Source organism: Mustela lutreola, chromosome 16 (assembly GCF_030435805.1).
Source record: "Mustela lutreola isolate mMusLut2 chromosome 16, mMusLut2.pri, whole genome shotgun sequence".
NCBI classification, from domain to species: Eukaryota; Metazoa; Chordata; class Mammalia; order Carnivora; family Mustelidae; genus Mustela; species Mustela lutreola.
Genome location: NC_081305.1, coordinates 44,865,299 through 44,888,188, shown reverse-complemented (window position 1 = coordinate 44,888,188; position 22,890 = coordinate 44,865,299). Strand labels below are relative to the sequence as shown.

The following is a 22,890-nucleotide window of genomic DNA, read 5'->3' as shown; positions in this document are numbered from 1 at the left end:
CGCCTGGGTGGCTCAGTGGGTTAAGCCGCTGCCTTCAGCTCAGGTCGTGATCTCAGGGTCCTGGGATCGAGTCCCGCATCGGGCTCTCTGCTCGGCAGGGAGCCTACTTCCCTCTCTCTCTCTGCCTGCCTCTCCATCTACTTGTGATTTCTCTCTGTCAAATAGATAAATAAAATCTTAAAAAAAAAAAAGAATAGAGAAAAAATAACAGAGCCTCAGAGCCTGTGGGACACAATCAAATCAATCAGTCAATCAATACATGCAAAAGGGGAGTCCCAAAAAGAGAGATGAGAAATAGCAGGGAAAATACTTGGAGAAATAGTAGCCCCAAAGTCCCAAATTTGATGTAAAATATTAATCCACACATCCAAGAAACTTAACAAACTCCAAGTAGGATAAAATCAGACAGCGCCACACCTAGATACATCCTACCCAACCGTTTCAAAGCAAAGGCAAATGGAAAACTTGAAAGTCAGCCAGAGAAAAACCACTAACCACATATAAAAGAATCTTAGTAAGATTATTAACTGACTTATTACCAGAAACAATGGAGGTTATCCATTTATCCTTCCAGCCACCCAACCACCTCTCCCTCCAATTTTCAGTGATCCATCTATCCATCCATCTGACCAACATCACCCTTCCCTTATCCATCCATCCACCCAGCCATCTCTTCACCCATTTCTTTACTCACTCATCTCTCTATCACCAATTTATGCACTCATTAGTCACTTGCCCGTAGCCACCCATCCATGTATAATCCACTCAAATACCCATGCAAACTTATCCTTTCACTCATCCTCTATCTGTTCACGAATATGTCTGTTCATTCATTCATTCATTTGTTCACATGTTATTTCATTCAAGCAAAAGTTACATTGCACCAATACTGTACATATTTAAGATCAGGAAGTCTTAGGGAAACTTTAGGAGAAGTCTCAAGAGAAAGTCTGGGAGATGGATTCTCTCATCTCTCTTACCACAGTGTGCCAGCAAGTCTTGATGAAATTCCAGCAAATCCTGTCGGACTTCTTCAGGGAGAGGACACTCTTCCTCATCCCCACCATCTTTGAAGTGCAACAGCATGTTTATCTAGAGGAAGGTCAAAAGTTAGAAAGAGGGTCAGAGGCCCAAGAGCAGGAACTCCAAGGTCAAGGATCAAAGATCGAATTGTGAGTCCCTACTTAAGGTTCTGAGCTGGTGAGGACTATTTGAGAAACTAGAGGTTTGAAAGGAGTCAGTGTCAGTCTGAAGTGACCAAGAGCTCAGACTGGTTCAGAGAGAAATAGAAGAGTAAGAGATAAAGATATCAATAAGGTCAGAGGCCAGGCACGAGTTTAAAGATGTCATGCCACCAGTACAGGGAGAGGTTAAAGTTGGGGTTTGGACAGTAATTCCAGCTGGGGTCAAGTGTCAGGGTACCTGCTCCTGGGGTGGGGAGCGGAACTCGCGAGTACGTCTTGCAGTCTCAGCAGCAGACATGGTGAAGGCTTTCATGAGGAGGCCATAGCGGTCCCGCTGGTTGGCCTGGAGCTTGTCCACATAGCGCTCCGCAAAGGCTGCTAGGGATTCCACCCGGTGCTGTAGCTCTTGGTCACAGAAATACTCCAGCAGGTGGCACATCTATGGGAGGACAGCCAGGCAGTAGAAACGATGGTGATGAGATCATCCTTGAAACTCTTCTTGCTTCCTCTCCCTTCTCCATGGCCCTGCCCTATCTGCCACAATCATTTCCTGCCTGGACCTTTAAGCCAGACTTCTCCATGGTCTTATCTCTCCAATCCACCTGCCACATGGCAACCAGAGAGATCATTTGAGATCAGCAGCACTCCAATCACCTGTGGCACATCCATAGCTCCCCACTTCCTGGGGACAAAGTCCAGACTCATGCCCCATCAGATCCTCTGTTTCCCAGCCCAGGTAGGGGGAGGCTGGAGAAGAGGAAGAACCAGCCCACCTGTAACTTCACAGATTCTGGCAACTTCATCTGGAGCAGCCCTTCCTCCAAGCCTTCTTCTTTCTCCCCTTCTGCTGTCTCCTCTTCCTCTTTTTCCTCATCTTCTTTCTCCTGTGCCTCTTCCTCTTCATCCTCCTCCTTCTCCTCTTCATCTTCTTCTTCTTCCTCCTCTTCCTCTTCCTCTTCTTCCTCAGTGAATACTTCAGGTTCAATCATCTTCAAGATCTGTTTCACATCCTCATCGGCAAAGATGCCCATCACCTACAGGACAAAGTCTGGGTCCTTCCCTGTGCCCACAAGACCTGCAAATCGAGTCCCAACCTCAGCCCTCCAACCTGCTTCTCCTGCATATGTCAGATTCATTTCTGCATGGGCTAGATATGATTCTTCCTACACAAAGAAATGGCATCCCCCTGCCCTACTATTCATCCTCCTTAAGATCCTCCCAGATCCACAGCCTGTGTACTGCCTTACCTGGCCCAGACCACATAGCTAAACATGAGCACCTCTCCCTTCACTAGTAAATGCCCTTTCTCCTAAGCTTGAGCATATGTGACTCTGGAACAGGACACACCCTGCCCTGATGGGATGCCCTCATAGCTCCCACTATATGCTAGAACTCAGTGAACATAATGAAGATGCTAACAGATGGAGGGGAAGTGGGTAAAAGAAACAGAAAAACAGTGGGGGAAAAGAGATGGAGATGTGGAGGGAGGGCTGTGTGGCTGAATTAACAGCTGAGTAGAGGTTTGAAAGGGAGAGAAATTTGTGGGCAGATAAAGGATGGAGAGAAAAGGTAGAGGAAGAGACGGGTGGACGGATGGACGAACAACAGGATATATAATCTCTGGGTAGGTGGGTAGGTGGATGGATGATTCGATAAGTGCATGAGTATGTTAATGAGTGGATGGGAAAACAGATAAATGGGTAAATAGCCAGGGGGTAGGGTGGGATGGTTGGATGATGGGCAGGTGGATAGGTGTGCGCTTGAAAATTTGGATGGATGGATATATGGATGAGACATTAGATGGGTATGTGAATGAAAAGATACATGCAGGGTGTCTGGGTGGCTCAGTGGGTTAAGCCTCTGCCTTCGACTCAGGTCATGATCTCAGGGTCCTGGGATCGAGTCCCGCATGGAGCTCTCTGCTCAGCGGGGAGCCTGCTTCCCTCTCTCTCTCTCTCTACCTGCTTCTCTGCCTACTTGTGATCTCTCTTTCTGTCAAATAAACAAATAAAATCTTTAAAAAAAGATACATGCAATAAAGGATGAAAAATGGGTGGACGGTGGGTAGATGAATGGGTGTAACTGGATGGATTTGTGGTTAGGTGGATGGATGTATACACATACGGATTGAGAGATGCAGTGCTGGACATACAGGTAGGTGGAAAATGAACAGATGAATCTGTAGATGGGTGGGTGGATGGATATGTGGATGAATGTATGCACAGGTGGAAGAAGGATGATAATTGGATGTATGAAAGTTAAGATAGATTCATAAATAAATGGCTAGGTGGGTAAATGAATAGATGGAATGGTAGATATACTGACAGATGAGTAAGTGGAAGGATGAATGGACAACTAGATTGGAAGTTGGATAGATGGATACATGGATGGATGGATGGATGGATGGATGGGTGGGTGGATGGATGGATGGATAGCTGGATGGATGGCATTACTGATTTTTCAATAATCAATAAATGATCAATAAAGGCCATTAAATGGATGCACCCGTGGATGGGAAGGTGGGGGTATATCTGAATGAATAGAAGGGTGGAGGACGGATGGACAGATGGATGAATGATGGTTGTTTGGGTGGATGAATGGAAAGAAGGGAGAAAAGATTAAAAAACTGATTAATAGATGAATGGATGGGAAGAAAAGTGAACGAGAGATGAGTAGATGACAGGAGAAGAAGTTGAAAGGTGGAGGATGGAGAGGTGAATGGGTGGTTGGATGCACAGATGAGAGGGGGATTGGCAGAGGATTTGGAATGTGGAAGAACAGGACAGAGGGAAGCAGGAGGAAGCCATTACCAGCAGGGTGGACACGAGCTTGAGCACGGGTACGAACTGGAACTCCACAGAGCCCCCGACAGGGTCACGTGCGTGCTGCCCACCATCTCGCACGGCCTCCCCCAGCATTCTCAGTGCTTTATCCCGCAGGGCCTCCAGAGGGATGCTGGGGCTGAGGCGGGCCGGAGCTTCCGCCACCCCGGCAGCCGGCAGGGCGGCCACGAAACAGGGGGGTGAGAAATGGTGTGGAGGCCGCAGCGAGGTGGTGACGCCAACCCCAGGCAGCCCGTGGCGGCGGGGACCGTCTTCTGCGCTTCTTCCGGGTGGGAAGAGAGTGATGGCACGGGTCTCCTCCGTGAGGGGCACGATGTACTCAGAGAGCATGGAGCGGCGGCTGCGGCAGGCGCTTTCCAGGTGGATGCTGATGAGGAGGTCGTAGTAACCAGCCCGCAGCGGCCCCGGCAGGTGGGCATCCTCCAGCGCGTGCAGCAGCTGCGCCTGGTCCACGTGGCTGCACAAAGCATGCGCCACGCGGTTGTTGCCCAGCGCGCACACGGCACGGTAGAGGCGGAGGGTGTGGGAGTGGAACCGCTGCAGGTCCAGGCGCTCCGACAGCTCCAGGATGTCCATGGATCTGCGGCGGCGAAGGGCCATAGCCGGGGACAGAGCCAGCGGAGGAGGTGAAAGACAGGCACAGACCACAGGGAGGCAAAAAAAAAAAAAAAAAAAAAATGCTTAAGGTGAGTGTCGGCCATCCCAGGAGGGAATCCCAGTGTCCTGCTGGGTCAGGGTTCTGTGAAGTCTGCGGAGCTGGGTCTAGGAGTCTTGTAATAGTCTGGACGCCCCTAGTGGTCTGCGGACTCGTTGGGCCATATCTGGGATCCCTGGCATGGTCTGGTACTCGGGGGGTGTCTGAGACTCCATGGAGGGGATCTGGTGACCAGAGATACATCTGGGATCCCCAAATTGGGACTGAACCTGCCTCTGGCAGGCCTGAGTAACCTGGCTATGTTTGAATACGACTAGAATGTAAACCAGGGCAGGACATTTCTGCCTTTTGGGTTGGTTGTGAGTTTTTTGTTTGTTTGGTTTGCTTTGTTTTGCTATATTCCCAGCACCTAAACAGGACTTGGCACATAGTAAGCGCTTAATCAATACTTGTTGGATAGATGATAGGCAGATGGATAGATAGATTGATAAAGTATGTGAGTGAGCATATCTGGGAATCCCGGGGATGGGTCTGAGTCCCCTTGGGCAAGTCTGAGCCCCCGGAGTTATCCATGAGTATTGCTAGAATGTCCATTCACACAGGTTTGGTGTTTCCAGCCTAGAGTGCTGTTGGTCACACAGGAAGAGCTCAGAGCCATCTGCTCAGTGCATAAATGAATAAATAAAGGAAAGATGAAGCACATCAGAGCTTACTGGGGTGTCTGGGGTGGGAGTCTGTTCAGGGTACCTAAGAACATTCCTGCCATACATGTGACCACATCTCTACTCTGGGTGTGTCTGGGTCCCCAGGACTGGCTTTGAGATCTCCCTGGGATACATCCAGAGCCTCTCTCCGTGTGCCCAAGACACCTGGCATGCATTCGGGCCTCTCTGAGTCCTGTCCATGTCCTTCTGAGGTGCACTTGAGGCTTCTGGAGCTTGTGTGGCTCCTCGGTGTGGATCTGGGCTCCTTGAGACAGCCTTGGAACCCTGTGGGGTAGGTCTGGTTTCCCTGGAGGTGAGTCTGAAGTCTGCTAAGATGGGCCTAAAGCCCTCTGAGGTGGATCTGGTGTCCCCTGGAGTCTTATCTGGGGATAAGGGATAACCCTAAGTCAGGGTTCCCTAATGTAGGCTTGGGGCCTTTTGGGGTGTTGGCTGGAGTCCTGGGGTACTGGTGGAAGGGGACACTGAGAGGGTTCCAGAACCCAGAGGACTTGCAATTTCCATCCCACCCCCATGAGCCTGGGCTGGCCCTGACCGGTTCTCCTCAGGGATGTGCAAAGCCATCATGATCAGCGGCTCCTGGCACTGCAAGGCCCAGCCCAGCCGCTCGCCCGCACGTCGTGTCTCCACCTGCAGGAAGTGATTGGGCATACGGCTCCACGAGACGGGCATCAGCATCTGCACCTCTAGCCGAGGCGGGCACTGCGGGGCCGGGTTCTTGCGCTCACTCAGAAACATGGCAGCCGACAGCGGCATGATGTTCTAGGGGCACAGAGGTATGCACAGGTCAGGATTCTCAGCCCTCTCTGTCCTGCCACTCTGCTTCCAGGGAGACCTCCCACACTGTCCCAATTTTCAGCCACTCCACCAGCCTGAACTCCTGTACCTACTGCCTCAGCCTGCCCCATCACTGCACTCTTACCTTCTGCTTCCCCAACTCAAACTGGATTACGTTCTGGTGAGTGGGCAGGACAAAGACGGCAGGAAACAGCTTCGTGTTGGGCTCCACCTGGCAAGGAAGAAGAGGCCAGGGTGAGGAAGAGGGTGAACTGGAGGTGATGTTGACTCTGGATCCTGAACTCTGGGATTGATTACCCCAGCCTGACACTGCTGGAGTCTACAGATCCAAACTCAGGCACTGAAAGTGCCCCAGGGTCCCCAAGGTTGCTCATGGGCTACACCACCTCTGATCTAGATGGGGCCAGCCTCCTCCTGCTCTCCCAGGGGCAACGTTATCTCCCGGATCATTGTGCCTTTCATGCACTCCACCTGGAATACCATTTCTGTTTCTCTCCCAAGACTCATTCGTCAAAACCCAGGAAGGTCTTCTGATGGCACTTTCCCTCCAGCCCTTCTGATATCCACAGTGGAACCCACTTATGAGTTCCATCACCTCAGCCTCCATCACCACAAACACCATCCTCTGTGAAGAAGCCTTGCCAAACCTGAATCTAACCACACCCGCGGACCCATCTGCCAGTTGACAGGAAATACAGGGGACAGAGGAAAATGATCAAACAACACCATGGGGATGCATCAGCCAGATGCAGACTGAGAAGCCAGGCCAGCACTCTTCAGATGGTGGTAGACACATGAATCCCCAGGATTAAATTTTGGATTCTTATTGGGCAGGTCTAGGGGGAAGCCTGAGAGTCCTCATCTCTAACAAGCTCCCAGGCAATGCAGATCCTGCTGATCCGGGGACTACACTTTGGGAAGCAAAGCTTTCCAGGACAGACAGCCTGGTTTCTTTAACAAACACATTTCAGAGAAGAAGAGAGATATGGAAGGGAAATCTACATATGAGAGACTCGAGGGGCATAGCAACCAACTAAAATATATGACTTTATTTGGATTCCAATTCAAATGAACAAATGAAAAAAGACACTTTTGAGACAACCAGAGAAACATGAACAGGGATTGGATTAGTTAGGAATTACTAGGGTTTGTGGGGTTTTTTAGATACAGGTGGTATAGTGGTTATGCTTTTTAAAAGAATCCTTACTTTTGCAGAGATATATACTGAAAAGAGATGAAACCATATGATATCCAGGGTCTCCTTCACAATCATCCGGTGTGGACATGAAGGTGGGTGTGAAGGGTAAAGATGACACAAGATCAGCTACGAGTGGGGAACAGTTAGAGCTGGGCAGTGGGGACATGGAGGACTAGTACACTATCTTAGTTTTGCATATTTTTGAAATTCTCCATTTAAGATAAATTTTTAAATAAAATCCAAGTAGGATGGATTAATGGATAGATAAGTGGATAAATACGTGGTAAAGCCAGTGTGGGTGGGAGGTTCTTGCTAGTGGGTATATGGTGTTCACTGTATGATTCCTTTAATTTTGTTGTATATCTGCAAGCTTTCATAATAAAATGTTGAGAAGGAAAAGCCCACCTGAGGATTCATCTTAAGGTGTTCCCTGATGGGTGAAAAGTTGGCGACTGGTGTCAGTGGGCCCAAGAGGGACTATGGGCCCCTCTCCAGGGTCAAGGCAGTGCTTTGTGTCCCCCTTTCAGGGAGTCAGTTCAGTGGACAGTTAGCCAGGTGATCTCCCAGGGACTTCCCAGACCTGGCCTTCTATGGAGTCTGTCCTCAGAGGGGTCTGGAAGGGTCTTCCCAGCATACTGGGACATGAGGACACTATTGATACGTTGCTAAGGGTTGGGCTCACCTGGAAAAAGGTGTTGCTCTCTTTGCCATTGGCAGTAAAGGTCATCAGACCAGTGGCCAAGTCCACCAGGCAGCCAATGACAAGGTCTGTGTGGCTGATCCGGCCCTGCTGCCCGGAGCTCACGAAGTCCCCGCCCCACACCATGTAGCAGTTGCTGCACTTGAGGCTGAAGGAAAAGCAGTGGTCACTGCATGGCTCCTCAGCCAAGGTGCTCTGGACCCTGGACACTTTCTTCCCCAAACTCCCAGAATACCATGACCTCAGAGCTCCACCCCCAGACCCCCACCACCTGCAGACCTGAGTGCCAAAACCCCAGGCCCCTCAGAGCGAGAGTTCTTAGAAGCTGGCTGGGGGTTCTGGGAGGCAGAGAGGGAAGGGGAACGGGAAGACAGAACACAGACAGGAGGTAATGTAGAAAGGGGAGCATGAGATGAAGGAAGAGAAAATGGAAAAGGCCAAATAGAAAATGAAGAGGAAAACCCAGAGGAGGAAAGTAAACAGGTAGAGAAGAGGAGAAGAAGGGGATGGAAGCTGCTGGGGCTAGCCTGGGGAGATCCAGGTCACCTCCCACAGTCCCCACCTCTCCCCAGCACCTGCTGTGGACGTTGCCTTGTTCGTCCCCCATGGTCACTGTCACTGCCCGGACCTTGCTGAGCTCGAAGTTCATGTCATGCTGATGGTAGTCAGGGGTGACCCAGCCTACCCACACGCAGCTGGGCTCCTGGCCAGCGAAGACCCTCACAGAGTAATAGTACTGGAGAGGCAAAGGGGAACCAGTGGTCAGTCCAAAAGGTTGGTGACATAGGGCTTCCCTGCGTCTCTCTAGATTCATAGTGTCCCCTGAGAGCTCAGCAAGAAATTACTGGATTTGAAACACACACACACACACACACACACACACACAGGTCTATGTCCCTCTATTTCTGTATCTACTGATACGTTTTTAGATTCGAGAATCCTCTGGGACTATTTGCAATAATTCCGAATTTGGGTCCCTCTCCAAATTACAAAGTTATCAATAAATAATAGTTAACAAACAGTTAGTAAATTTACTTAATATAATCCCCATCAAATGGGCACCATTTGTATCCCCATTTTACTGATGGGAAAACCATAAAGCTTCTATAAAGGAGAAGGCATAGAGCAATGAAGTGACCTACCCACTTGGCACCCAGGTAGCCCATAATCCTAACCACAAGGCTATCTGTCTCAGAAAACATTCCAGATTTGGGAAATCCCCAAACTCTACTGGGGTAGCTGTGAATGTTGGTTCCCAAGAATATGCCAGAATAGCTATTAAATTTGGCGGTATCAAGTTCATATGGGTGAACCCAAATATTGAGGTCCCAAGCCTATACTGGTATTTCCTCTGGATTCTGGGATCCCTGGGAGTTTTATAAGTGTGCCTTATAGCTTCATTGTGTTCTTGTAATTTTTAGGCCCCCAGCTATATGGATTTAGGGGTTCAAAGGACTAGATTAGTGCGTACTCTATTTTGTGGTCTTCAGTGTGTATTGGGTGTCCCCAGGTAATGGCAATCACTAGGGATTGCAGCATGAAATTTGGAAATCTGAGGGGTCTCTGAGGGAAAGCTGAGGGCCCCAGGTTCCCACCGTGGTGGTATTGAGGATGATCTCAGGGTCATCACGGTTGTCAGCTGGCACGACCTCTCGAGGGAGTCGGGGCAGAGTGGGAGTGGCTGGTGGCTGGGTCATCATGGCGACCTTCTTGGCCTTGAATAAGAACCTGGTGATGGGGAGGAAAGGCTACTGTGAAAACCAGCTCTCAAGCCCAGCCCCCCAACCCTCTCCACCACAACATTCATGACCTCCACATCCCATTTCTAACACCCAAGTCCCCACCTCTAGAGGGATAAACTTGCCAACCAAGTCAGCATAATCTGTTCTGGAGACACTGTGCTCTGTGCTTGCAGATGCCCAAATTTAAAGGTGCCTCTGGGGACAGGGAGGTTCTCTTTGGGGCATATAGTGTTCCCCCTAAGTCAGCATTTCTCATATGGATGCTAAAGGCACTTGGGAAAGGACAGTCCTTCATTGTGTGGCACTGTCTTGTACATCACCAAAAGCCTGTAGAATGCCTGGAGTCCCCCAGTAGCATCACCACTGTCCCAACACTGTGATAACCAAAATCGGCCACCATTTCCACACATCCACCAAGAGAAACAGACCTACATCGCATTGAAAACCACTGTGATAGTAGAGGAAAGCAGACTTAGTTTCAAGTTGGGTTTAATGCCTTTTGAGGGTCTCCATTGAAGCTAGTTCTTGGGGGGGGTACATTTGAGACACAGAAATGACCCCACTTTAGAAGACCACTGGTGTTCACTGGGATACCTTGGGGTACAGTCAACTCTCCCAAGACACTTCAGTGTCTGTCTGTCCACTTTAGAGCCCATGGATAATAAAGTCCATTGGGTGGAACACTTTGGGACCTACCAGGTACCCCAAGGATAGTGAAGTTCTCCATAGATGTAGTGGGGTACCCCAATTTTATATTCTCTGGGAGATGAGCACATCCCATGAGATAATCCCTGTCATTTGAGACATGACAGGCCCCTCAGTATTCTGATTCCACTTAACATATATGGGCCACTGAGGGACATAATGGGGTTTCTTACATTATTGAAGTGGGGTGCCTAATTGGGGTTCCTGAGCCCCATCCCAGCCCCACTCTCAACTCACCCTCTCTTTTTGTTCTTCTCTGTGGTAGCATCCTTCTCATTCTCCACCCTGACGGGCTGGGCCTCCAACCCAGCCTGGGCATTGCCCCCGGGCGCCCCCTCCTTGGCATTTCCTTCTTTGCCCCCCTCAGCCTCGCCCCAGCGCCCTGCTGAGCGCCGCAGGTTTTCATAGTCGGGGTCAGGTTCCGCCGCCCGGGCTTCATCCTCAGCGGGGGGCTGCAGGCCAGGGTGTGCTAGGGGGGTGGCCCCTGCAGTGCACCGGAAGTGCTGGTGGAACTGGACCGGAAGGCTAAGCCGGAGGAAGAGCATCTCCACCAGACTGTTCTGGGAGCCCCAGGTGCGGTGGCTCAGGCGCAGGCAGGGCGGTGTGTCCACGGTGCCATCCACACGGGCCACCTAAGGGGGAGCAGGAATCTGAGCCAGGCAGGCAGGCTAGACCACTGGTCCTAAACCCAGTCCACACAGAATGACCATGAGGCCTTGGCACACCTGTGTGAGAATTAGCCAAAGACTCACTCCTCGGAGCACATGGGCTCCCTGGCGGACACACAGCTTGGCTGTAGGGTGTGCTCAGCCCTCTGCCGAGCTCTGCTGGGCCCCTTGTGCAGTGGCAGCCCTGGCCAGACTCTGGAATCGCTTGAGGGAATGTTCCAAACCTACCTACGAACAGGCCTCCCTCCAGACTAATTCATCCACCCATCCATCCATTCCAAGAATACTTCCCGAGACCCTATTAGGTGACAGACACCATTCCCCAGGGCTGGGAACCCAACTGTGAACAGAACAAAGGCCCTGCCCTCCTGGTCTTCTGGGGAGACTCATTCAGAAAAGTGCACAGGTCATAATGCACAACGCAATGAGGTTTTAGAGAAATCCCACTACACATGCGTGCCCAGCTCCCAGACGGAGAAACAGAACTTGACCCAGCTCTACCATCCACCCAGGACCACCCCCCACCCTGGTGCCCATTTAGTCACCACCCTCGCCAAGGCAGCGATTCTGAGGAGGGAAATGTCCCCACCTGGCCTAAACAAGAGGCAGGAGGGGACAGAGGACAGGGGCCAGGACTGGGTGCTCTGAGGACTCTCAGAGACTTTTTGGAGACTCCATGAACAGATGGAATAGCTCCCTTTCTTTCCTGTCCCATCTTCAAAGACCAAATGCCAAGACCTCTGTGCTCCCTGCCAGCCAAAGAATGGACCCCAAAACTGTGGCCAAGATTTGCTGTTCCCAGACTGTCTGCGGGGTCTTCTTCTCCGCTCTCCTCCGTCTCTCATAAACCCGGTTTCCCTCTGCTCCATGGCGATAGTGTACTGACCATCTCCCTCCTGGGATCTGAGATAGTCTTTGTCAGTAACACCCTCCTGATTTCACACACAACAGATCAGCTCTGCCTATTCTCAAACTGCCTATGAACGGGAACCCACGGGATGTGTCATTTTGTGTCTGGCTGCTTTCCCCCGGCACTGTGTCTGTGCGACTCATTACGTGGTTGTGTGTAGGTTAGTCTGTTCGTTCTCACAGCTGTCTAGCCTGCTGTTCTCTGGGTAGAGAACACATCTGGCAGTAGCAGGAATTAGAAGGATCAACGTCTGCTCCTTCAGCCTCTCTAGCCCCTGGCACCTCTGGTCTTTCTGCCTTCACTGTCACCCCCTATAATCCACTGTCGGTGGGGACCTTTCCAAAACTCAGATCTAATCTGGACATTCCCCTGCTTAAAACCCGTCCATTCTCACCTAGTCTTAAAAATGCCACAAATTGCTGATTAATGACAAAAAGAAACTTAGTATTTATCTTCCCCTGGCAGACTCTACCTTAACCAGTCAAAATTAAAGTAATTCATAGTAAGACCTGATGATACTATGTGCCTCCTGATATGCTGCATCGAGCAGGACACAACGTTCTGGTATTCCTGCCAACCACAGGTCACCTATACCTACTCACGAGGAGAAATTCGACAAACCAAAATGAGAGGTAATCTGCAAGATGACTGGTCTGTACTCTTCAAAAATGTTAGCAGCATGGAAGACAAGACAGACTCAGGAACGTTTGACGTTAAAGAATAGAGAGACATGGGGCGCCTGGGTGGCTTAGTCGGTTAAGCATCTGACTCTTGGCTTCTGCTCAGGTCATGATCTCAGGGTTGTGATATCGAGCCCCATGTGGGGCTCCTGTCCCTGTCCCCACTTGTTCATGCCCCCTGCAAATAAATAAATAAGCAAACAAACAAATAAATAAAATCTTAAAAAAAAAAAAAAGAATAAAGAGACATAACAACTAAATGCAGCATCTCATCCTGGATTGGATACTGGACCAGAAAAATAAAAAGACACATTATCACCACAATTAACAAAATCTGAAAAGGGACTATGAATTAGGGAATAGTATGTATTATTGTTAAATTTCCTGATTTTCATGACCAATTTTTGTAACTGCAGTTCTGTCAGAGTCTAGCCTGTTCTGAAGAAATGCACATTGAAATATTTAGGGATAAAGAGGCACGATGGGACGCCTGGCTGGCTTAGTCAGTAGAGCATGTGATTATTGAACTCGGAATCATGAGTTCGAGCCCCATGTTGGGCATAGAGCTTACATTAAAGTTTTTTAAATAAGAGGCATGATGTCTCCAACTTATTCAAATGATTTACAAGTAGAAGGGGGGAGAAGGATTATGTGAGGAGAGCTGAACAATACCATGGTTGGGAAAACAGGCTCAGGAGAAGACAGTCACACACCCAAGGCCACACAGCAAATAAGAAGCCAACCCAGGTGTGCCTGATTCTGAACTACCCACTGAAGCTCAGCCATGTGGGATTCAGGTCCCTCCCAGATAGAGAAAAGGACTGTCACTTTGGTCTACGTGAGCTTTATATGGTTCGAGTTTGATGCCGAGTTTAATTGATAAAAGACACTAGAGCCTAAAAACTAGGGTACTCAGAATAATGAAAAGCTGGTAAAAACAAATAACCCCCCCAAAATGTATACACAGATAGCAATTAGGAAGGATGGTGCCAAAATGTAGAGAGATTTATATTTCTTTAAGCCTTGCTTAAAGATAATTATAGTTACAACTATAGTTATAAGGACTGGAGATAGTTATAAGGACTGGACATTTCCATCGGAGTCATTCAACCCAGCTCCTTTTTTTCCCCTTCCCCCCACTTACTAGGCAAGGCACCTGGAGGTCAGACAGGTTGTGGTTTGCTGAAGTTATACCCCACAAGGCAGCCCTGGGAACCCACTGTCCTTCTACACGGCTTGTGGGGTAACACGGGAGGAAAGGAGAAACTTGGAGAAGAGAACTGCAGGAAGAATGAGGTTCGGAGGCAGATCAGAGGGTACTGAGTGGGGTCCATCCTCACCTCATAGTGGGGGTGCTCGAGGGGCACGGCCTCAAATTGGGGGAGGCTTTTGCTGAACCAGGTGGTGACTGGGCGCTGCATGTTGATGGCGAATGGCTCAAAGCCTTCCTGGAGGCCACAGATGGCGAAGAACCGCAGAGAGCTCACATCCTGGCCCAGGTTCAGGTGACCCACCTGGCCAGGTCCCAAGCTGCAGACAGGCAGGAAGCCTGGTGGGAGGGGACGGAGGGGCAGCGATCAGGACAAGGTGGGCAGGGCAGGGGCAGGAGGGGAGGAGGGCCAGTGGAAGGAAGGGATGGAAAAGTAGGAGGCTGGGGATGCAGCGTAGGGTCAGGTGAGAGGAAGGAAAACCAGAAAGGGGCCATGAGGCCCACCCTCACCATCTCCAATCTCGATTTCCCGGAAGGCCGTCTCAGAGCCTGAATCGGACATGAGGACCTCACCATTGAGGGTGAAGATAATGGTGTTCTCTGTGAGGTCGATCATGCAGCCCACGACATCACCTGGCTGCCATGGGCGCCCAAATGGTTCACTGCCCAGGTGCCATCGCTGGCCCTGTGAAGAGGCGAGGGGAAGATTCGACGTGGGAGAGACACGCAGAGAAATGGACACACACAGAGGCAAGGAGACACGTGTAAAGATACATATGCAAGGCATCAGGTCCAGGGCATGGGGGACAGAAGAGGAGTCACCCCCACAGGCCCCCGTCATATCCCACATTTTTTTTTAAGATTTTATTTATTTATTTGACAGAGAGAGATCACAAGTAGGCAGAGAGGCAGGCAGAGAGAGGGGAAGGGAAGCAGGCCCCCTGCTGAGCAGAGAGCCCGATGCGGGACTCGATCCCAGGACCCTGAGATCATGACCTGAACCGAAGGCAGCGGCTTAATCCACTGAGCCACCCAGGCGCCCCATATCCCACATTTGTATCCATGATCCTTGGAATATAAGGCACAGGCTTTCATGCTTTCCCTTCCCACTGATCTCTGTATCCTATCTCCTCCGCCTGAGCTCTCTACTGCTTCCGTACCTGGGGCTGGGGCTGGGATTGTGTAGACCACCGGAGTGGCAGTGGGATGTTGGGGCGGCAGCAAGTGAGATGGATGGAGAGGAAAAATGAGGCTGCCAGTGTCCCCTCTACAGACCCATATAGACCCATATGCCCCCCAGACTAGATCAATGGATAAGGGGATGGGTGAACAGGAAGCAGGGAGTATGGCTGGAGGGAAGCACGGAATAGAAGTTGAGGCTATGTGGGTTGATACAGGGAAGAAAGGAAGTATGGACAGACAGACGAGTGGGTGGGTGGATGGATGAATTGATGGATTCATGCATTAAAGAATTCGATAAATAAACAGAATCACGAATTGAATAAGTGAATGGCGGAACTAACAAGTGAATGAATAAACAGATGGAAATGTAGACGGTCAAGTGATTTTCTGGACGGCTGAGTAGGTGGATGGATAGTTGAATTTATGGGGAGAGGAAAGGGTGAACAGAAGGATGGCTGGATAGAGGGACGGATGATGGACAGGTATTTACATAAACAAGGACACCTGGGTGGCTCAGTCAGTTAAGCCTCTGCCTTCAGCTCAGGTCATGATCTCAGGGTTGCGGGATCGAGCCCCACGTCGGGTTCCCCACTTAGCAGGGAGTTTGCTTTTGCTCTGCGTCTCCCTCTGCCCTTCCCCTTGCTCATGCGCGCTCTCTCTTTCTCTCTTTCTCTCAAATAACTAACAAAATAAATCTTTGTTTTAAAAAAAGATACATGTAAGGACAGGGAGGGTGGGATGGATGGACAGATGGATGGATGGACAGACAAACGGATGAATGAGCAGTAGGGCAGATGCCGGGACGAGTGGACAGTGGGGCACACACAGAAGCAGAACTGGATGTATGAGCTATGGGAGGGACCACAGGGCCTGGCAGAATGGAGCCCAGGGAGGTACCCACGCGGTGCCCGTTGAAGACATAGGCCAGCTCATCAGCTCCCAGCTCCACGTCAGGCCGCAGGTCAGGCCTCGCCCAGCCCACTCGCATCTCACCCGTGGTGACCGCTTCAAACTCAAAGTACCAGCGTCCACTCTGCACCGTATAGGATTTCTCTGCCCGGAAGATACGCACCCGGTCCCAGCGAGACTGGCTCTCCACCTGACCTACAAGTGGGGCCAGGCAGAGTCAGGGGCTGTGTGGGGAGTGGATCCCAAGATACTTGAGAGGTTGGTGGGAGATACCAGAGAAGTCAAGGGCCTTGCAGGACTGGGAGAAGAGGATAATTCCTTGGAGTTACAGGAGAAGACCTGGGGACTCTCAGACTAGGCAAAGAGGTGGTTAGGGCCTCCTAAGTGAGACCCCCCCCCCATCTCATTAGCAGTGAGAACCCTCAGAGAAGAGATGCTTACGGGACAGAAAGTCGGGTCAGTCACCGTCATGGTTTAGGGTTAAGGGTCAAGAGAAGGGTCGATGCTTAGATTCCAGGGTTGAGAGCAGGCTCAGGGAGAGGATAGAAATTGGGGTTGGGACCGGGGTAGAGAAACTGAAGACTGGGGACCACAGCTAGGGTGGCCGATGGCAGCTGGGATTGGAAGTCTGTGATAGGTCAGGGGTCAGGTTAGGGGGTGCGGTTAGACATTCTGAGTTCTTGGTTGGGTGGCTCCACAGTGTAGCCACAGTCCAGAGTTCAGGGGGTTAGATGCCATAGCTGGGGGTCCAGGACTGGAGTCCGGGGTCCGGGCCGGTGCTCATTGGGCTCCTGACCTGGCAAGGCTCGCATATAACCAAGGTCAGTGGTCAAGATTGAGTTCAGGGCTGGGGTCAGAGTAAGGGTCAGGGTCGCGGGGGGAGAAGGCTCGGTGTTGTAGATGCAGCCCATTCAGGGGCTGAGTAGGGTCAGAAGTCCGGGGCCAGCTGGCCAGGCCCACATCAGGGTAGGAGTTAGCGTCAGGGGCCCGGAGGTCGGCACTCACTGGGCTCCTGGTCAGGCGGCTCGATGTTGTAGCCATAGCCCAGCAGCGTGCGCACGGCCTGGCAGAGGCTGTCCCGGTTGCTGCGTTTGGTGGCCTCATCCAGCAGGCGGTAGGGCACAAGGCGAGGGTTGCGGCGTGCTGGGATGTCCTGCACCGCACTGTAGCTCCAGCCCTGGGCTACGCGGTCCCGTGCCCATACGTTGTGCCCATTCTCTGCCAGCCGGTCCACCAGCGTCATCTGTGCCGGTGTCAGCCGCACGTGGCTCAGGTCTAGGGGCGCCGGCTTGTACCCATTGCTCATCATGTACCTGTGTGTGCGGCAGAGCTCGGTGAGAGCAGACCCCTCAGCCCCACCTCTGGGCTCTGCACCACGGAGTCCCTGACTTCTGATCCTCGCTCCCAGGCTACTGTGATCCTGAGTTCTGAGTCTGGGGACGCCTAGCGCTCGATGTCTGACATCGGGGTTCCACAGCCCCCCCAAATGAGCTCTGAGATACTTGGTCTCTTAACGCAGGATCCTGTGACTGGCAAGGGCTTTCGCTTCACTGATCTCTCGCCTCTCTGACTCCTGCGTTGTGATTTGGGGAACCTGATCCTCAACCCTAGAACTCTGGCCTCCTCTCACCTCTAACTCTGAGGTTTCTTACCTCTGACCTTGAACCCTATCGCTTCAGATTCCTGGCTTTGGAGTCCTTGACCTCTGAACCCTGGCCTCTACCCCCAGGAGCTGTGATCTCTAACCTACAATTTTAGGGTCCCTTACTTGGGACTCCCAACAACTTCTCACCTCTTTCCATCGACTCCCCCCACCTCTGTCTTGGAGATATTACCACTGTTTCCTCATCTTCCCTGATGCCATGGCAGACCCTGACCTTGGGTCCTGACTCACACCCACTCTCCCTCTGGAACTCTCACCTCTGTGATCCTGATACCTCCCCAGGCCACTCACCACTGACTCCGCAGCCCTGACCCTGGACTCCTGGTCCCATGACCTTCACCCTAACCTATGACCCCTTTGTCTCTGACCTCGGCCTCCCTACAAGACCCCCTCAACCACCCCGCCCTCACCACGTCATCCACAGCCTCCCACGCTACCCCCCAGATGGGACCCGAGCCATCACACTCACGTCTTGGGGAGTTTGGTCTTCTTCAGGTTGTCCTCCGCCTTCTCATCTGCCATGCCCACATGGCAGCCCAGCGCCAGTAGAGTCCTGTGGCACGGGAGACAGGGTCACCCCACACAACCTCCTGGCCCCTGGCCTCTGCTCCCTGGGCCCGGCTCCCCTCCTCCCCTGGCCCCCGCCAGCCCTCTATATCTCTTGCTCTGGCTTCCTGGGTGTCTGTCCCCATTTCTCTGTCTCAGTCTCTGTCTCTCTGACTCCTGTCTCTCCCTGCTTCCTTGTCTCTGTCTCTTCGACTATGTCCATCTTTTCCTGTCTACTTCTTTCCCTGATTCTGTCTCTCTCTTTCTCTTACTGCTCTGCTCTCTTTATGCCTCTGTCACTTTCTTGCCCTCCGTCAGTCTCTGCCTCACAATCCCCGTCTCTCCTTGCCTTCTTCCTCCCCAGTAGTCAGGCCCAGGCGCCTGCTCCCCAGTACCCTCCTCACTTGAGCGTCTCCCCAGACATCTGCAGGTTGTAATTCCTCTCGGGCTCTGGAAGGCTGTGGAAGTCCACAAGACACGGGTGCAGCCTCTTATTGTCATCCCGAACCTGAAGAAACCCCAATGTCAACTCCTTGGGGTCTCCTTCCCTCCCCACAGCACACCCAGCCTTTGACCCCTGACCTCCAGCCCTGCCACAGGAAACCCAAGAGTCCCTTCCCCCCCAGCTCATTCCCCCAGCAGCAAATGCAGCCCAACACCCTCAGGCAGCAGGCCGCCCCTCACCAGGCCGTAGGTCCAGCCCTGCTCAATGCGAGTTAGCGCCCAGAGTTCATGGATGTTCTCCGCCAGCTTCTCCCGAATACGCTCCAGATGGGGAGGCAGGACAATCTGGGGGAAAGGTAGGGAATGTTTGGGAGGTCCCTGTGTTCCTTCCAGCCTGCACCATGACCCTTCTTCCCAAGAACATGTACAAGCGAGCCCTGGACAGTCCCAAGAACTTTCCTGCTGTTATAAGCCTGCTCCTCATCACCGGACCCTGACCCCAGGGTTGACACCCAGCTGAGTAAGGTCTTAGAATCACAGAATTAAGGAAACCCTTGCAGGGAAGGAAGTACCTGGACAGTGTCCACGGGGCAGGGCACAAAGTCAGTGTGTGAGAGGCAGCGGCTGGGGCCCACCAAGTGGGGCCCCCGAGGCCCCTCCCGTCGATACTCCTTGATGGGCTCCAGATGAAGTCGCTCTCGAGGGAGCACAGCCTCGTGGCATGGGGCATAGCCAGGTGGAGGGAGGAACTTGAATTCGCCATGGCGGCCACCAAGGAGAAACCGCACCCTGAGAGGGAGAGAGGGGTCACTGGCGGGGCAGATTACAGGGAGAATCTGTGCTCAGTGGGGGTAAGGCAGCAATCCTGGGATCAATGGTAAGTTCCGGGAAAGATCAGTGGGCAGTCATAGAGTCATGGAGGTCATTTAGAGTCAAAAAAGAAAGTATAATGTCAAAGAGAATATCTGACGTCAATGGCAATCATTCGAGAATCAAAAAAGGAAAGTGTGGGGTCATTGGGGAGTTAATGCAGAGTCATGGGAAGGTCCACTGAAGAGACCTTGGCTCAACAAAGTATTTGGGGATATTGGGAGTTTTTTTGGAGACCAAGAATGTCATTTGGAAATATCTGATGTAATAGTGAGATAACCATAATCACCACTGGAGAGCCCTTCACAGAGCTTGGGATCATCAGAAAAAGGCGGAGTTACTGAGAGCTCTTTGAAATAATTGGGGTCATTGAGGGATTATGGTCACTAGAAGATTATGGAGCAACTGGAAGATTACCGAGAGATGTCACGGTCACTGAAAAGTTGCTAAGAGCAAAAGTCATTAGGAGAGTTCAAGATCATTGGGGGGTCATTAGGAGGGTCGGGGGTCACTGGAAGACAGCCGTCAGATTCTGGAGTCTTTTGGTGGTCATTGGAATGGCGTAGAGTCATTGAGAGAGCCTGACATCACTTGGAAATTAACTGGGAGAATCTGGGACTTTTAGATCATTGTGCAATTTGGGGGACACTTAAAGGTCACAGGAAGGATATGGGGTTGGGAAGAAACTGAGGTTATTGGAAGGGTCTGGGTCATTGGGAGGACAATGAAGTGTTTGGGACCATGTAGAGGTCACTAGGACCTTCACACAAGGATCTGATCAGTCAGTCCTGAAGGTAGGCTGCCAGATCCTGGCCTTCTAGGAGGCCATGTTGTGATGAGAGAAGATGTCTTGGAATAGTCCCAGGTCTGGGGCTTGGCAAGGGTCAAGGACAAGTACTTACTTGACACCAGCCGAAAAGCTAACAACAGGGAAGAAGAGCCCATCCAGATTGAAGGCCTCAAAGACGCCCTGCACAGGACAGCCATTGATGCGGAAGGAGATGGACGGCACACTGAGGTCCAGGCAGCAGCTGACCACATCCTCCGGGGCCAGGAGGTGCTGCCCTGGGGAAGTCACCGGGCGTGCCACGTGTCCTGCACCAGAGTCACCAGGGAGGGGTCAGAAGTCAGAGGTTCCTAGACCTCATTGGTCAGAGACCATTGGTCTCAAGAGACAAGAAGCAAATATTAGAGGATCCTATGGGATCTATATCTTGGCCACCCTAAGGTCAAGTGTTCCCATGGAGGGCCCTGGAGCTCAGAGATTAGTGAGGAAGTCAAGGTTCCCCTAAGGTTACAATCTTGAGATTAAAGTCCTCCTGGAGTTATTAGAATTCTGGGAACTTTGGGATCAAAAGTCAAAGATCAGGGATCATAAAGTCTGGAAAGTTTTCTAGGATCTCTAGGGCCAGAGATCATACATCTATCTCCTGGGGTCAGAATTCTGGAAGTTATGAGGCAATGGGTTAGGGCCAAGATCCTGGAAGCTTTCAGTCTTAGGAAATAAGGAATAAGGGGTCAAAAGTTGGCCTATTCTGGAGACCAGGATCCCAACAACCCCAAGATGTGTGGTGAGAAACTTGGGAACTGTGGGGTCAATAATCAGGGATGAGAGCCCCCTGGAAGGGTCCAGGTACCTGTCCAGAGATGCAGGCCATCAAAGCCGTAGGAATAGAGGTCATCGCCGACACCATTACCGCCCCAGCCCTCGCCGCCCCCTGGGTAGGGGCTGTAGCCCTCAGTGAGGGCCCAGCCCACCCGCAGGTGGGTGGCCTGAGCCGTCAGGAATGGAGCCACCTCGTCCACCATCACCTCAAAGTACCATTTGCCATACTGTGTGGTGCCCTCCGCTCGGCCCACAAAGATGTTAGGGCGGATGCTGCAGGAGAGACAGGACAGGAGAGGGAGTGAGGGAGAGATGGGGAGCTGAGTCACGTTGTTGCAGGGGTAGAGGTGGGAGAGGGAGAAAGAGAAGGAGCGATATACACAGGAAAAACAGAAGGCAGAGACATAGAGACAGAGAGAAAAAGCAGAGACAAAGACAGAAAGAGACCTCAAAAACCCAAAGAGTAGTGTGCCTGGCTGGCTCAGTCAGTAAAGTGTGCAACTCTTGATCTCAGGGTTTTGAGTTCGAGAGGCACCTGGGGTGTAGCGATTACTTAGAAATAAAATCTTAAAGGGCGCCTAGGTGGCTCAGTGGGTTAAAGCCTCTGCCTTCGGCTCAGGTCATGATCTCAGGGTCCTGGGATTGAGCCCCGCATCAGGCTCTCTGCTCAGCAGGGAGCCTTCTTTCCTTCTCTCTCTCTCTCTGCCTGCCTCTCTGCCTACTTGTGATCTCTCTCCCTCTGTCAAAATGAATAAATAAAATCTTTTTTTAAAAATCTTAAAAAGACAACAACAACAACAACAACAACAGAGGGACGCCTTGGTGGCTTAGTTGGTTAAGCATCTGACTCCTGATGTTGGCTCAGGTCATGATCTCAGGGTCATGAGATTGAGCCCTGTGTCAGGCTCTGCGCAAGGCATGGAACGAACCTACTTAAAATTCTCTCTCTGCTCCTCTCCTTCTGCCCCTCCACACCCACTCTTTCTCTCTCTCTCTCAAAAAACAAACCCAGAGATGAGAGAGATGGGTGAGAGACAAAAGAAAAAAAAAAGAAATGGAGGAGAAACAGAGACAGCACAGAGAGAAACAGACAGAGACAAAATGAGCAAACAGAAAAAGAGAGTGAGAGAGGGGAACAGACAGAGGCAGAAATGGAACAGGAAGAGAGGAAAAGAGGAGTGGGAGCCAGAGGATGAGCTGGGGAAAGAGTGGACATCTATGAGACCCAGGTGTCAAGTCCTAGGGCGGGAGGTGTTGGGAGGGACATCCACCTGAATGTGGAGTCTCTGAGTCCAGGAAAGGGTTGAGAGGTTCTGAGATCTGAGGTCAGGGTGAGGTTAGGCTAGCGTCGGAGGTTAGGGACCAGACCTGGTGACATAGTTGATGAGGTTTGTCTGCAGCAGAAGTTCACGGCCAGGGAGCAAGTTCTCAGTAATGAGATCTTGGTTGGAGCGCACGGCCACGCCATTGCACACACACAGGGAACACAGCACATCTAGCACCTGGAAGTCAAGGTCAGAAGTCAGGTGGTGAAAGCACCAAGGCAGGAAGTTCACGGAAGGTCTACAGTGGGAAGCCAGAAGTTAAGGATAATGTGCGAAGACAGGAGATGGGGATTTTGACTGTGAGGAGGTGGTGAACACGGGAGATCAGGG

The 22,890-nt window shown here is 51.5% G+C and overlaps 1 protein-coding gene across 2 annotated transcripts in view; it reads right to left on the bottom strand.

Moving 5' to 3' along the window:
- The window catches only part of RYR1 (ryanodine receptor 1), a 108,096-nt gene that overhangs the window by 68,534 nt on the left and 16,672 nt on the right, over window positions 1-22,890 (bottom strand). For both annotated transcript variants that reach the window (XM_059152534.1, XM_059152535.1), the window contains exons 17-37: window positions 22,604-22,737; window positions 21,267-21,508; window positions 20,532-20,724; window positions 19,332-19,548; window positions 19,000-19,104; window positions 18,720-18,823; window positions 18,239-18,322; window positions 17,112-17,419; window positions 16,099-16,301; window positions 14,526-14,700; window positions 14,146-14,354; window positions 10,785-11,179; window positions 9,696-9,828; window positions 8,676-8,836; window positions 8,083-8,248; window positions 6,327-6,413; window positions 5,940-6,166; window positions 3,995-4,607; window positions 1,958-2,218; window positions 1,423-1,623; window positions 981-1,092 (exon numbers count right to left, since the gene is read on the bottom strand). In XM_059152534.1, the coding sequence (XP_059008517.1) occupies window positions 981-1,092; window positions 1,423-1,623; window positions 1,958-2,218; window positions 3,995-4,607; window positions 5,940-6,166; window positions 6,327-6,413; window positions 8,083-8,248; window positions 8,676-8,836; window positions 9,696-9,828; window positions 10,785-11,179; window positions 14,146-14,354; window positions 14,526-14,700; window positions 16,099-16,301; window positions 17,112-17,419; window positions 18,239-18,322; window positions 18,720-18,823; window positions 19,000-19,104; window positions 19,332-19,548; window positions 20,532-20,724; window positions 21,267-21,508; window positions 22,604-22,737 (4,330 nt within the window). The remainder of the gene's footprint in view (window positions 1-980; window positions 1,093-1,422; window positions 1,624-1,957; window positions 2,219-3,994; window positions 4,608-5,939; window positions 6,167-6,326; window positions 6,414-8,082; window positions 8,249-8,675; window positions 8,837-9,695; window positions 9,829-10,784; window positions 11,180-14,145; window positions 14,355-14,525; window positions 14,701-16,098; window positions 16,302-17,111; window positions 17,420-18,238; window positions 18,323-18,719; window positions 18,824-18,999; window positions 19,105-19,331; window positions 19,549-20,531; window positions 20,725-21,266; window positions 21,509-22,603; window positions 22,738-22,890) is intronic.